At 42.9% G+C, this 15,044-nt stretch overlaps 2 protein-coding genes across 5 annotated transcripts in view; both read right to left on the minus strand.

The window, feature by feature from the left end:
* Positions 1–8,524, minus strand: part of Cmya5 (cardiomyopathy associated 5) — a 94,554-nt gene extending 86,030 nt beyond the window's left edge. The window contains exon 1 of the mRNA XM_029468236.1: positions 8,215–8,524. Coding sequence (XP_029324096.1) covers positions 8,215–8,363 — 149 coding nt within the window. The 5' untranslated portion in view covers positions 8,364–8,524. The remainder of the gene's footprint in view (positions 1–8,214) is intronic.
* Positions 8,525–9,127: 603 nt separating this feature from the next.
* The window catches only part of Tent2 (terminal nucleotidyltransferase 2), a 54,222-nt gene continuing 48,305 nt past the window's right edge, over positions 9,128–15,044 (minus strand). For 3 of the 4 annotated variants that reach the window (XM_029468580.1, XM_021180433.2, XM_021180431.2), the window contains exons 14-15: positions 12,703–12,782; positions 9,128–11,487 (exon numbers count right to left, since the gene is read on the minus strand). In XM_029468580.1, the coding sequence (XP_029324440.1) occupies positions 11,413–11,487; positions 12,703–12,782 (155 nt within the window). In that variant the 3' untranslated portion in view covers positions 9,128–11,412. The remainder of the gene's footprint in view (positions 11,488–12,702; positions 12,783–15,044) is intronic. The other variant, XM_029468581.1, reaches the window with a different exon arrangement.

Raw genomic sequence — 15,044 nt, forward strand, 5'->3', positions numbered from 1 at the left:
AATTACTCAATATTTTTACCTTCTGTTTTCTCTCTCACAAAATCAGGGTGAAAGCAATGCCTATCTCATTGAGGTATTGTCTTATGTTTAAAACAAACCATTCCATATAATGAGTGGCAGTGTTCAGAATGATACTCCCCGAGCAAGTGTTGATTGTCCTTCCCTTCCCTGGGCCTCTGTCACTGGTCCCAAGTATAAGAGGGTCAGGCAGATGACATCAAAGTGTCCCTCTAGGGCAAGTGCCATCAGCAGCCAGGCTGTCCTGCCAAGTATGTGACAGAACAGTAACTGATTTTGTTGTGGATGGAGGGAGAAGGGTTGACAGGAGACCCAGAGACTGAAAGAAAACCACTGGGGTCCAAGCCAGACCCCTACCTCAGCTCCCTAGGACCCACCTCACAGTGTAGTAACTTCAGTGACAGACACCCTACCCTATCTGCCCACTCCATAGGTTAGAATAGATATATTAGAAACTTTACTTACAAAAAAAAAAAATTAGACGGATGGGGTGGCACAGAATGATGAGTGACTTTTAGCATGTTGAGTTTTCCTGAAGAAAAGTACATCGTATGAAGGAAACATGGGAGGTCCACAGGGAGTGGCCTTGGCGACTGATGTTGGTAGATAGAGAGTGGAGACTAATCTTCCCATATAGGTTGGACTTTCTGGATCAGGGTGCAGGGTTTTCTGAACTGGAGACGTTCCAGAGAGAATTCTTCCCTAAACAAAAACCAAAGGCTGTACCTATCCTTCCTCAGTCTAGGGGCAGCTTTGGGACAAGCCACAGAAGGCAGAGATGCTCACTGCAGATGACATAACTGAACAATTCCTTAGTTCTTGTCACCATCCCCTCCAGGTTATTGTATTTCTAAAGTCATCGAGCACTGTCAATCTCTGGTCAACAACTGGCAATAGACTACCTGATCCAAGTTCAATACCCCAATGATATTTGCTTCCTGAAGAAGTTCAACATGTTCACATTCGCACACTCACCGACTCACGTATGCATTCACTTACACAACCAGCAAATGTGCTCAGCTCTCTGGGCATCCTGAGTGATTACGGACGGCATCAGAACATTTGCAGCAGCAGTGAGCAGCACAGCAAGTGCTGGGAATGGAACCAGACCTCATCACAGGTGACTACAGAGCCATTCAGGTCTGTAGTGAGGGAAGGGCACCTGAGATGTGCTCTAAAATAAAATGAACCCAGAGTTTCAAGACACAGTGCAAGACAATGTAAACTATCTAATGACTATATTTTACAAATAGTACCTTGATTATTGAATTAAAAAATTATTAGAATTACTGTCATCTGCTTCTTCGTATAATTTTTTTTTTGTTGTTTTGGCTTTTCAAGACAGGGTTTCTCTGTATAGCCCTGGCTGTCCTAGAACTCACTTTGTAGACCAGGCTGGCCTCGAACTCATAAATCCACCTACCTCTGCCTCTCGAGTGCTGGGATTAAAGGCATGTGCCACCACGCCTGGCTCTTTGTATAAATTTAATGGCCACTTAAAATGTTAAATTAGTGCTAGGCAGTGGTAATGCACGCCTTTAATCCCAGCATTCAGGAGTCAGAGGCAAGCTGATCTCTTGAGTTTGACACCAGCCTAGTCTACAGAGAGTTCCAGGACAGCTAGAGCTGCACAGAGAAACCCCATCTCAAAAAGAAAGGAAGGGAAGAAGGAAGGAAGGAAGGAAGGAAGGAAGGAAGGAGAGAGAGAGAGAGAGAGAGGGAGAGAGAGACAGACAGAGAAACAAACAAACAAAGTTAAATTATCTATGTGGTTGACATTATATTTCTATTGGCTAACACTGGACTGACAAAAGATTCTTTTTCTGTGTGAATCACACCCAGTTTCTTGCATCTGACTCTAAAGTTTGCTTGACATGGAAGGGTGATCTGGTTCTAATGTCTGAGTAGTGCCATATTTTCCCTAAGTCCATGCTTAGAACAGCCAGGGAACATAATTTTGTTGTTGTTGCTCTCTCAGTATGTCCTACACTTTAGTAGATTTGCTGTTTTCAAGGGGAAAAATTAATTACAATTCTTGCATTATTCCTCACTATTCAAGGTGTCACCAAGGGCATGTGACAGCCAGTCAGTCAACACTTCAGCAGCTCCTAGCTTTCTGGTTCCAAGGGCCTCTGTTTTTTCCTCTCTCCTCCCTCAGCCTCTGGCATCCGAGGCAGCCAGGCGCCCCTCCCACCCCAGCACTATTTCCACTGACCTCAGAAGTGTGTAGCTCAAATAACACACTTGTCAGAACACCTTGGTAAGCAGACCAGTGAAAGACACCACACAGTTGGCAAGTGACTCGGAGTGCCCTGGACTGATAGCAACCACCTTCATCTTCCACCCTCATCTCCCACCAGATTGCCTCCCTGCAATGATGAGTTACAACGGAATGCCATTAGGACATTTAATGCTATCAGCCCAGATTGGCATGTTTTACATGGATCCTGCCAGTGTCGTAGTGAAGGTGATTTGGAAGTTTTAGGAACTGCTCTAAAACCCTCCATGTTTCCGTAGGGAAAATCAACCTTGACTCCGTGGAGGCTGCCGTAAAACAGAAACAGTGCAAGGTTCCTGATTAGTGGGAAAGGCCTCAGACAGAAACCAACAAAAACGAAAGAAAACTGAGTATCTCTCGACACATCTCTTTGCATCCAGGGCACTGTGGGTTTGAAATATTTACAACAGTTCTTGCACCTCGTACGCGGTCTAAAAATGTACCCAAGTGATAATGTTGAATTGACTGATGTTTATAGCCTTTAAGGAAGTGTTCCAATCACTACTTTTAAAAAATTGTTTTGTTTTGATTCCTGAATGGCACAGCATGATAGACAGAACACAGCTTTTTGAGTTTACTAGGAATAAAATCTAAGCCCTGATCACAGCCTGTGAGGCCCTACCTGGTCTACAACCCAGACATATTGGGGGGGGGGGGGGGGGGGGGGGGGGGGGGGGGGGGGGGGGTGTGGTGGGGAAGGGTTAGTAGGGGGTGTATGCCGGGAGAAACGTAAGTCAGTGTTGGGTGTCTTCCTTAATGGCATCTTCTATATTAAAGCATAATATTCCACTTGATCCCAGAGCTCAGATTTGACTAGTCTAGCCAGCTTGCCAGGGGATTCCCTGTCTCATCCCCTGAGCACTGTAATACAGACAGGTCATGTGTGTACAGACAGGCATGCTGAAGATTCCAGTCCATTCCTCACTTTCACGGCAGGCATGTGCTTTACCTGCTGAGCCCGCTCCCCAGCCCCAGATCTGCAGCCTGGGTTTCTTGCACTCACCCTTGTCAGCCCCACCCCCACCCCACCCTCCACTCACTCCACTCCAGCAGCCTGAGTTCCCTGTGTTCCTTCCCACCCCAGTGCCTTTACACCTGCTCTGCCACTTGCAGGAGACACATTTCTTCAGCCTCTGCTCAAATATGGCTCGGCAGAGCCTTCTTCAGCATCCTATTCCAAACGGCAGCACCTTTATCCTGCTACAGTTATCCCCACAGAACTTGCACCCATCTGGGACATTATATATATTATCCCTTTGCTCATCTCCAGACTGGGAAGGCAGGTTCAGGAGGTAGCACTCTGCTCTCCACTCGCTGCATTGTCCGTCATCTTTTGGGCCTAGGAAGTACCTGGCACACCGAGTGTCCAACAAATATCTGCAGATGGAACAGACTAGTGAGCATTCATCTGGAGTCCAGACACCTGGGGTCTAGTCAAAGTTCTACCAATGGAAAGTGGTTCCACTTTTAAAACTGTCTCTTGCCACTAGGCTTCTGAGTCTATAAGATGCTTGGCTGCCCACAGATGTTCCCAGGGCCTCTCCTGGCTCTAAAACCTGGAGGTTTTAATGGATCTGCTTTGGCAGATGATCTTGGATAAACTTTTAGCAAGACAATTTTCTTTTCATATGCATGAAGTTTTCATATGCACCAAGACTTCTGGGATACCTCATTATGATCCCACCCCCCTTCCAGGGCTGATACTTCTCAAGCCCTTCCTGCTGGGTTCGAGCCTAGGCTTTGCTCCACACTTTGAGATGCTTCGTACAGAACCTTCCCTTCAGTTCTTCTGACAGTTAATAATAACATAATTGTGGTTTTCTGTCACTTTACCCAGAGTATGAGTTCCCTGAGGACAGTAGTAAATTCTTGATTACTTTTCTGCAGCATGTGTCACAATCCCTGGCTCTCCACAAATATCCAGCGTATGGCACAGGTGAGCTCTACTGGAACAGAACCACGTCTCTGCTGAGAGCTGGTCTCTTTCCCCTCGCTAATGAACAGCAGGTGGAAGTGGGGTTGTGCTTCTGGTAACGACCTACCTGAGAGCTGTTAAGAAACTAAACTTTGCTGGGCACTCAGGTTTGCCCTCACACTTCCTCCGTTTATTTAATTCTTTTGACAGCATAGGAACTGGTACTGCCCTGGGGCCAGCAGCAGCAGCCCCCTGGCAGAGCACTTGCCTAGCATGAGACATGCAGGCAGGAAAAGAAGGGGTTCCTTTAATGAGGAGGGTGAGATTTCTGAACTCTAGCAGCATTTTTATCATTAGACGGGATATTTTTGTTGATCATAAAGGTAAGAGATTCCACATATGCATTCACTGAAAACAACCAGAGTTCAAAGTTCTATGTGATCACTATCCCTTCACTCAGAAATAAACACTATCAACCTTGTTAAACCTTAATCTCTTAAGCTTTTCCTAATATATTTTATTTTATTTTTGATATCTGTCCTAGTTTGCTTTCTATTGCTGTGATAAACACTATTACCAAAATCAGCCTGAGGAGAAAAGCTTACTGATCACACTCCATTGAGGGGGGTGGGGGTGGGGGTCAAAGCAGGATTCAAGCAGGAACCTGGAGGCAGGAACTAAGCAGGAACTAGAGAGCGCTACTAAATGGCTCGCTCTCCATGACTCGCTTGATCTGCTTTCCTATCCAGTCAGGGCCACCTTGCCATTCCTCACGAATCATCAGTCAGGAAAATCTGCTACAGAGCAGTCTGCGGGAGATGTTTTCTGAACTGAGTTTCCCTCTTTCTAAATGATCTTATTTTATGTCAGGTTAACAAAGTTTTAAGCAGTCCAACATGATTTTATATTATTCTGTGATCAAATTGTGGTATCATAAGAGCATAACAAATAAGTGTACCTACCATCCACTTCTGTTACTACTTTTACTTTTAAACTTGTATATGCTTCTCAATTTCGAAAGCTAATTTATAATGCTCAGGAGATGACTCCGTTGATAGATAAAGTGCCAGCTGCAGAAGTAAGAGCGCCCCATTTTAGCTCCCTAGCCTCCACGTAATAGCCGATCACAACAATGCCATCTGTAACGCTAGCAGAGGCAAGTGGGTTTCTGGAGCTCACTGGCCAGGTAGTATAGCTGAACAAGTGAACGCCGGGTTCAGTGAGAGAGCCTGTCTCAGAAAGTAAGGTAGAGAGTGAGCCAGAAAAGCAACATTGAACTGTGGCTTCTACACACAGACACACACACACACAGACACACACACACACACACACACACACAGAGACACACAGCTTGTAAGTGTAGTTTCTGGCCTTTCAGAAAACCTACATAAGCTCTGTGTTTAAGCAGGGTAAATATTCTACTATGATACAGAGATGAGGTCTTCCTTGCTTGTCTAGAAACCCCTCAAAGTAAAACTGAGTGGGTTGTTCCCCCCACCCCCCGTGCAGTGGTTCTCAACCTTCCTTAACGCTTGGACCCTTCCTCATGTTGTGGTGACCCCACCAACCATAAAGTTTTCATTGCTACTTCATAACTATGATTTTGCTAGTTATGAATCATAATATGAATATTTGTGTTTTCTGATAGTCTTAGGTGCCCTGTGAAAGGGTCGTTTGACCCACAAGTTGAGAAATGCTGCCCCAGAATAAGGAAAGACTTCTCTTTAAAACAAAGAATGGTCAAAGCCTCCTAACTTGCTGTGTACACATGCTGGCTCACACTGCATCTTATACGTTCTTGCTTTTTTATCCTCAGTGAATGGTATGAGACTCCAGTTATTTCCTCCAGAACAGGATAATGGCCTCATCCTGCTGGAGGGTTTAACATGAGATAATGCAGGTAAATGCTTGGTACTGTGCCTGGCACAACAAGGCTCTCTTCTGGGTGTAAAACTTCTGTGCCAGAGTCCAAGGAAGGCTGACCCGTGACTCTCACCTTTTATGTATGCATTAGAACCTGTTCCAAATTCTTACTCCCCTTCGCAGAGGAACATGGAACTTTGGGCTGTGTTTATAATCTCACACACAATGAAGTGGTTTGATTCCTGATCACACTGAGGAGTGAGAGCTACATCTAATTAGAGCTACCACTGCCTTCCTAGCACCCCACCATGGTCCATGCTGTCTTTGTGCTGCCTCTTCATAGACTCTCTTCTGACATTCAACTTTGCTATCTGCCTGTCGTTGGTGCCCTCAAGTCCTATTATTGAGTCACTCATCACCTAGCTCAAACAGGTCTCCATCACCTCCTACCATATTCCCCTTAGCTTATTCTGACATGTTTCCTTGCTATGGTTACTTTTCTGCCTACAGTCAGACCAGGCTGAGATTACCACAGATAAATCCTCACTAGACGGTCTTAGCTTTTGTTTGGCAAAGGACAACTCAGAAGTGGTGCTTGAAACTGTCAGGTGACCCAGTTGTAGTGTAGATGAGCTCATTATTCTGGAAAATAGTGGCTGAGCAGGGATATGGGTGTCCCACATGTCACTGTGAGAACCTCTTCTCTGCATGCCTGGCTTGCTGGTCCTCCTCGTCCCTCTCCCATTTCCCATGGGCACCTTCCCCTCTGCCCTTCCTTCGTGCATCTCCTGCCCATCCTCTGATATCCAGTCTGGAGCCAGTGCTCCCTGATTCTAGACCTTCTGTCCTCATTCTGGCCTTCCACAGTACAGTGTTTATATAGCATAAAGTCCTCCTTAGCATATAGTCATATACTCATAATTTCTATCTTTTCCTGCAAAGTTTTTGAGGGTAGAGCTTGTTTCCTTCTTGGTAGTTGCTTGTTAAGAATGTAACTAATGCTTCAAGATTTCCAGCTGATGGTTTTCTGTAATTGGCAGTACCCTATGCATGTACACGGGACTACATGTATATGCATGTGGAGACCTATCCCTCATGTACAGTTTACCTTAAAAAGAAAAAGCCATCACCACCAGCCTGGAACTCACTAACTAGGTGAGGCTGACAGCACAGTGAGCCTCAGGGATTCTGTCTGTCTCCATCTCCCTAGCAGAGATAACAAGCACAAGCCACTGTGCTGGGCTTTCAGTGCTGCAGATATTGACCATAGGAACTGGGGATTAAACTCCAGTCCTTGTGCTCACCTTACCAGCAGAGCCATCTCCCCAGCCTTCAATGCCACTCTTGGACTACTCCAACTTGAACAATTCTGGTCTTGGTTGGGCATTCTGACATGATAAACCATCACTTGCCACCCCCAAAGCCTTCTGATAGGACTACCCAGGAAGAGATACCATTGACTGACACATGCTTAGGATGAAACAAAACATACATACTACTATTGTCATTTTAGTGCTGGATGAAAAGGGACAAAGTAAGAGAGCCTGCTTCTGCCTTTCTATTATTGGAGTCACAAGAGCAGTCCAGCCACACCTGGCCTTCATGATTCTTCCCTCTAAGGAGTGTATGGGATGTTTGCACCAAAATAGTTTCCATACAGCAAACTAGCCCAGCGCTTGAACTCTAGGAGGCTGCCATACCTTTGAAGGTAATGGACAGAGTCTTCTGACTCCAGACCCTTCCCCAAGCTCAGGCAAGCAAGATTGATCCAGGGCGGGGAGCCAGAGGCAAGTATTCCAGCAGTTTTGCGGTTAGGCAGAACCCCAAGTAAGTCTCCAAGAATAAACGAGCAAGTCACAAGGAGCTGGGAGGCGGGGGTTGGGGAGGGGGTGGGGGCCGACTGTGAACTTTGCTGCAGGCGGACCTGTCACTCCTGCTGACAGCAAGAACCTTGCACCTTCAAGTTTTTAAAGAAGGCGGCGCGTCCCAGACAGTGTGCTTGGCTCCGGGGAAATGAACTTCTGAGGTTGGAAAGGGAAAGGAAAAGGTTGGGGGAGGGGGGGGTGATGGCCAGTGGCCCGGCGGGACACCTGTGGAATGGACGGCTTTGTTAGGCCCGGGCAGTACCCGCTCAGGCTACCTGGCGTCGGGCTCCTCCTCCGACTCGGCCGCCGTCTCCTCCCCCTCGCCCTCCGACTCCTCCTCCGTCTCCAGCTCCTGGGCCACCTCCTCGTCTGCACCCCATCCTAGGAAGCCCTGGGCTGCGAGTCCGCTGTCGCCGCTCGCCATCGCGCCTGTCCTGGCCAGAGTCGGAGCTGCCCACGCCTCGCCCGGTGTTCTCCGTCTGACTGCACTTTGCCAGGGCCCGCGGGGCTGCTTGGGTTCCCGGCGCGCGGGGCGGGGGCGCCCCAAGCCTTTAAATAGAAGGCGTCAAGAAAGTTTCGCCACGGAGCTTCTGCGGCCCGGGCTCAGCTTCCTCTGGTTCCCGTGTCTGCCAACTTCCCCGCCCGTTTTGGCAGATCTTCAGCGGCCTTTGTGGCCAGGGCAGAAAGCAATGTTGAGCGTCAAAAGGACCCACCAGCCCAGCCTTCCATCTAGTGGCCTGGTGGTTCGTACACCTCTAGCTGAGCTGTGGGATGCTTCGTGCCAAATGAGGCAGCATCCAGAGAAGATAACGTTATGGTTTGTAGCTAGCTTAAGGCCCCACCGCCCTTACTGTGACAATGGAAACAAACTAGCGCCCTAGGGGGCTAGATCTCATTGGATCAAGTAAAGCCAGTGCTTAACCTGTCAACCACTGCTCTAGGACGAAAGCCCAAGATCCTCATAGAGATCAAATCCTGACTAATCCAGTTTTAGAAATCAGGTATTTACACTGAATCAAGTGAATTCTTTCTGCCTGAGACGCCCACCTGTTCACTTATTCAAGATCACCACCTTTCTCTGAAATCTCCATGTTTGAACTCCTGCTCCTTCTTCTCCAGGTACTCAAAGCAGTCTTTTGAATATGACTGTTTCTGTTTGTAAGATAGTACAACGGTTAGAAAGACGGCTAGATCTCCAAACCTTTATTTTAATCATCGCAGATTCTTACAATTGTTAAATGAGATGGAAAATAAGGATATTATTCTCCAGTTACATCAGCTTGTATGCTGTACATTGGGTCTGAGGACAGAGAGGTATAGATCGGCAGCCTCTTTTACCACTGATTTTGCCAAGACCCTATTTCAAATTAACTCAAAATTTAGAATTATTTACAGAGTCCACACGTTTAATACTAACAATATTTTAACAGCACATCCAAACAAAAAATGTAGTATTCATTTGAAATTGAAAAGATTTTAATTCTCCAGCTGGGGAAATGCTCAATGGGTGGAGCACTTGCCTAGCAGACACCCGCTGTGTTCAATCCCTAGCACTGAAAAGAAATTAAAAAAAACAAAAACAAAAAACAAAAACTACCTGTCTCATATTACCAGCCCACTTAGCTGATACAGCTGGACTGCCGTGAGTATATGCTCTTAAGTGCTGGCTCATTCCAGGATGCAGATTTCTTAAGTCTTTTGTCTATTTGTTACAACAAATAGTCTGACTAGGAGAGTGGAACCACTGAAAACAACATGGTGGCAATGCAAGAATCCACACTACTGCAAAGTCTGAGGCTTCATTAAATGCCATAGTGCTGCAGAACATTACCTGGGGTCACACTGAACTGTCATACTCAGTACACTCTGAGAAAGCGCTGCACAATGTGGGATAAACCTTAGGAATGTTTCCAAGAAAAAAATGCATATGTAAATTTTTAAAACTGCATCAAAAGGACTGCAGATCAGTATTCTAAAGAACTGACCCATAGAGAAAGCTCTGTTCCTAATTATGCCACAGAAATAATGTGGTTCACAGGCTAGCTACAGATGAACTTCATCCCAGACACTCTGCGTATTCAACAATCAAGACGATTAGGTTCAGATCAGTTAAGATAATTACAGCCTTACTCTCCCAAAAACAACTTGCACAGAAAAATAACACCTCAACAATTTCCAGATATAAACTTTATTCCATTTGACAGCATACAAAAATTTAAACTTAAAAAGAAAATATGCACCCTTTGTAAGTCAAACAAAGTGAAAGTTCTAGTTTTTTAATTGGTCTGCAAAAAATAGTTTAGTGGTACAAATTGTACCACTGTAGGCCTACAAGAAGTTTGCAATCTTTGAAAAAGTTAAAACTGCCTTCAAGATTACTTTTTATATTTAAATGTACAATACAGGTACTGACCAATTTATAAGTATTTACATAAACTAAAAACAATCTTATTAAACAGCATAGCTTGTATCTGAACTACTACTTTCATGTGGAAAAGAAATACTAAAAAAGATTTTTGTATAAACATTAAACTTTTATTTATAACTTTATTGTCTTATCTAAAACACTTTGTAGTGGCTTACTGCCTAAAAATTCCAGTTTAGATTATAATCCACAGAAATCTGATTCTACAAGTAGGATATAATCTTAACATTGATGTTTCAGTTTTCTGCTGTTTCCTATCATGAGGAAAATAAAACCAGGAGAACAGGTGACACCACAGTGCACAGTTCACTGTGCTATCAGAAAGCAGAAGAAACTCCATTTTTTCCAAAATATTTAAGTCAGAGACTTTCAAATAGTCCATAAACAAGTCACTAACTGTTGTTAGTGTTCCTGTTACAACAGTGCAAAATGTATTGTTTCAACGCAAAATCTAAAGCAACCTCCAGAGTCTATCAAAGTCAGGTGTGAAGTGCTATAAACAGTACAGCCACCCCTCAGACAGTGTCCCAGGGAGTCGAGTGAAGACTGAAGGCAACTGTCCAGTAATTCAAGACGCCACAGTGATCGTACTGAATCAAAGATTTCATTTGCTTCAAGTAACTGAATAGCTGACTTGAATCTTTACTTGACTAGAACTGAGCTAGACTGCTGCTGCTGCCAGTTACACTAAGTACTGAGATCTTTGCAAACTCCCACATAGTTCTTCAGGATAAGTATGTGGTACAAGTACTTGAGAATATATCAAAACCTTATTAGTTCAGGTAATTTCTCAAAATATATTTTATGCTGAAAAGTCATGCCATAATACTACTAAGAGATGTAAACATTTTCAAAAATACATTTTCTTAAATCAAAGAGTTTATTAGGAAATGTCATAATAAAATATGCAATCTTTATATATGTCCTTTTAAAAATAAAACATGAAAACAAGAACATTAAAAATAAACCATGATGGAGGTAAACAAAATGAATTATGATATATCTGTTGTTCTTTATTTCTTGGAAGAATTGAAGAATTAGAGAGCAGTTATCTTTTCAGGGTAGCAGCTCTCAAAGGCAGAACACTGTTCAGATCTCTCTTGTTTTTCAATCTCTGCCATGACTAGGAAAGGGAGAAAACAAAAATCAATCTTAGAATACAAACTAAACACAGAACAAAAGACTGAATTCAAAGAATTAAAAGAATATTAGTGGTGATTCTATCTAAGTAGTTTAGATTATGTCCCTTATTTTTATTTCCCAAGGTAATTATTTCCCAGAAAAGAAATAATTATTTAATATTCTTTAATATTCTATTTTTTTTAAATGGGCACACAGGTGCACAAAAAGCTACGTAGCAATAACACTACTTATAAATTAAATTATTTCATCTAAAATAGCAAAGTACTCAATTTGAACTTAAGAGAGGGAAAATGACTTTGTTTTCTAGCTTTTATGATGAAAACAGTATTTTTATAAAGGCAAGAGTAAATGTAAAACTTTGTATTTGCCCTGAAAAATAGTGAAAGAGTTTCTAAGACTCCAACTCTAATTCATAGGCCAAAACTCCAGGTCACAATTTTATGAACACAATTTTAGAAGTTGTTCAAGTAACTAGAAGTAATGGTTTTACAGCTAAATAATCTAAAGGAAAGCTCACTCCCAAGAACAACTGAGCAATAAGAAACCAACGCTCCACTCTGCTTGTCATGAAGGCAAGGCCTAATCTGAAGAGAATTTGCAACACGCCGCTTGCCTTTTAATTACATCCAAGTCTGTGTGTCCAAACAATGAGAACAGTATCTCTTGCACCCCCATTTTCTGACCTTTTCCTCCTATGAAGCCTCCACTTCTAGTTCTTACAGATGTCTTTCTGTTGATGTATTTTCACACTGCCATTCATTGCAAACAGGTACCTCATCGAGCAAAACTAACGATGAATATTGTGGACACAAAACACACACATACATCTTTTAAATTTTCAAAATATGCTTAAGATAAAAATGCCATGGTGGGAAAAGTGCATGAGCCACACATCAAATCCTTTCTCTATAATAAATGCCCTGAGATTTTAAAACTATCCACTGAGTCCACTGATGGTCCATTATTCAATCATTTATGAATTTAATAAGCTCCCCATTAATTAAAAATGTTGTTTCCACAAAAGTGAAACTCATAAATGAAAAACAGAGCTCTCTCTGGAGGAAAATTCATCTAAAGTCAAGTCATAAATTCTGTTTTCTGTCACATTAGTGATTTTTTTCATAACTTCATTCTTTTCATTTTAAAGCACACTAGTCCGCTATCATCTTTAGCATCAGCATGGCACACTGTTTACCTTTAAAAATTGATCCTTGATCATATCAAACTTCTGCTTCTCATGCACAGCTCTGGCGGTGTTAGTCCCATCAAAAGGTTCTGCGCCATGAAAGGTACATGTGGAAAATTAGCACAACAGGGTTCGTTTTCTCTAAAATGAACGGGGGATGAGACCTAGGGCTTCATATATGCTAGGCAAGTGTTCTACCATGAGTAATGAACAGATTTAGATTAGGTACAATGATATGCGATTGCCAGGATGTCATAGCCTTTGATTTATAAAAACAGCAAATTCATATAGCTTAGCGTAGTATGCTTACTGAATGTACACACACACACACACACACACACACACATCTCATCTACCTATAAGCTGTCCGATAAGATAGATTTTAGTCATTGCTGTCAGGAAAATGACTAAAATAGGAAGAACAACAACTTTATGGTCAAGGACCATCCGTGGGAGAATCCACAGTTACATAAAGACTCAAGTACTGCATCTAAGAGAGAGGCACAGGGCCAGGTGTTACAGGAGTAAGCGTAAACCCAGTTTTAATTTAAAAGCTGGTCTTGTTCAGGAGGGGAAGTCAGGAACCTTGGAGTAGAGCAGAGGCTTCCAACCTTCCTAATGCTGCAACTTTAATTCAGTTCCTCATGTTGTGCTGACTTCCAACCATCAAATGATTTTCATTACTTTTATGTAGATTTATTTCATTATAGTGTAAATTTATTTATATTACTGTTGAATCATGATGTAAATATCTGTGTCTCTTGATGGTCTTAAGAGATCCCCAAAGGCTTCGCAACCACCAAATTGAGAGTCACTGGAGTGGAAGTTCAATGCTAGAGAGAACAAAAGGTAGCGCAGAACCCTATGGTGTGAATGGATGTTTGCAGAGCGATCTGGGGAGGACAACTTCCATGAGGAATGAGCAATGAAGAGAAACAATTGCAAGCAGAGAAACAGGAGGACACAAAGTTCTTATGTGTGCCCACTATATGCTATCTTCTGTGTCTACACCCCAAACCCATACACCTTCACCCACTATACACAGCAGAAGAGGCCATGTACAGGTAGGTGGACATACAGATCACGTAAAGTTTTTTCAAAAACTAAAAGGCTATGCAAGCCTTAAAGCTCAAAGGGAGGAATGAAAGCCAAAAATCAATTGAGTTGCTTGAAAGAAAAGTAGCTAAGAGGAAAACCTGAAGAAAGCAAAGAAATATGATGGAAAAGTTCACTTTATTCATAAAATCTAAGCAGGCCCACAATCTGAGAAATCCTTTGTTTTGTGTTTTTACAGGGGTGTGTGTGTGTGTGTGTGTGTGTGTGTGTATTCAGGTAAGGAATACATGTGGCAGTCAGAAGACGTGAGGAAGTCAGTTCTCTCCTTCAGCCGAGTGGGTCCTGTGGACAGACCATAGTTGGCAGTCTTGGCAGCAAGTGTCCTTACCTGCTGAACTATCCCACAGGTCCCAGTTAGTCACTTTGTACTACTCAGAAAGGCTATGCTTAAAGACTTCACTGCACTGTAAAAGTACTGTGGACCTTTTCTTGTTGTGTTTTTGATTCTAGTAGAAGGCTATATGCCAAACTATATTGGACCACATCATATATAGATAGCACTTTATAAAAATGTTTACTTTTCAAAAGAATACAGGTAACTAAAAGAATACACATTCACTGTGCAACATCAACAACCAACACCAGAGGTGTAACTCCACACTCAAGCACCCTTTTAAAATGTTGCAAAAAACAAAGATTAAAACATTCTTGGGGCTGGAGAGATGGCAATCCCAGCAACCACATGGTGGCTCACAACCATCCTTAATGACATCTGATGCCCTCTCCTGGTGTGTCTGAAGACAGCTACAGTTACTTACTCTGAGTTCAAGGCCAGCTTGGTCTACAAAGAAAGTTCTGGGAGCCAGAGCTATATAGAGAAACCCTGGAGGAGGAGGGCGGGGAGGGAGGGAGGAAGGCGGGGAGGGGGGGATGGCTGTTGTTTTTGTTATTATAAATATTCTCAACCTAATTTCTACTATAAATGTTGACATTTTTATTCTTTTTCACCTCAAGATAGAAAAGAATCTTCAACTTTTATTTATGAAAGCAATTTTACTGCTTTTGTCAGGAGCACAAGTAGTGTGATCCAAGACAGGGCGCAGGCAGTTGGAGGGACTCTGGGGATTAGTCTCTCACTAAGTCAAAGAAAATGTATTAGGAACATATTTAACTACATGTAAACTCATTTTAGAAAATAGAATTGTTTTCAGATCATCTTTAAAGTTAAATCAACTTCATAATATGTATCACAAATTATACAGTTTCAGTCAATTTAGTATGAAAAAGCATGAATT

The sequence above is a fragment of the Mus caroli genome, chromosome 13, assembly GCF_900094665.2.
Source record: "Mus caroli chromosome 13, CAROLI_EIJ_v1.1, whole genome shotgun sequence".
NCBI lineage: Eukaryota > Metazoa > Chordata > Mammalia > Rodentia > Muridae > Mus > Mus caroli.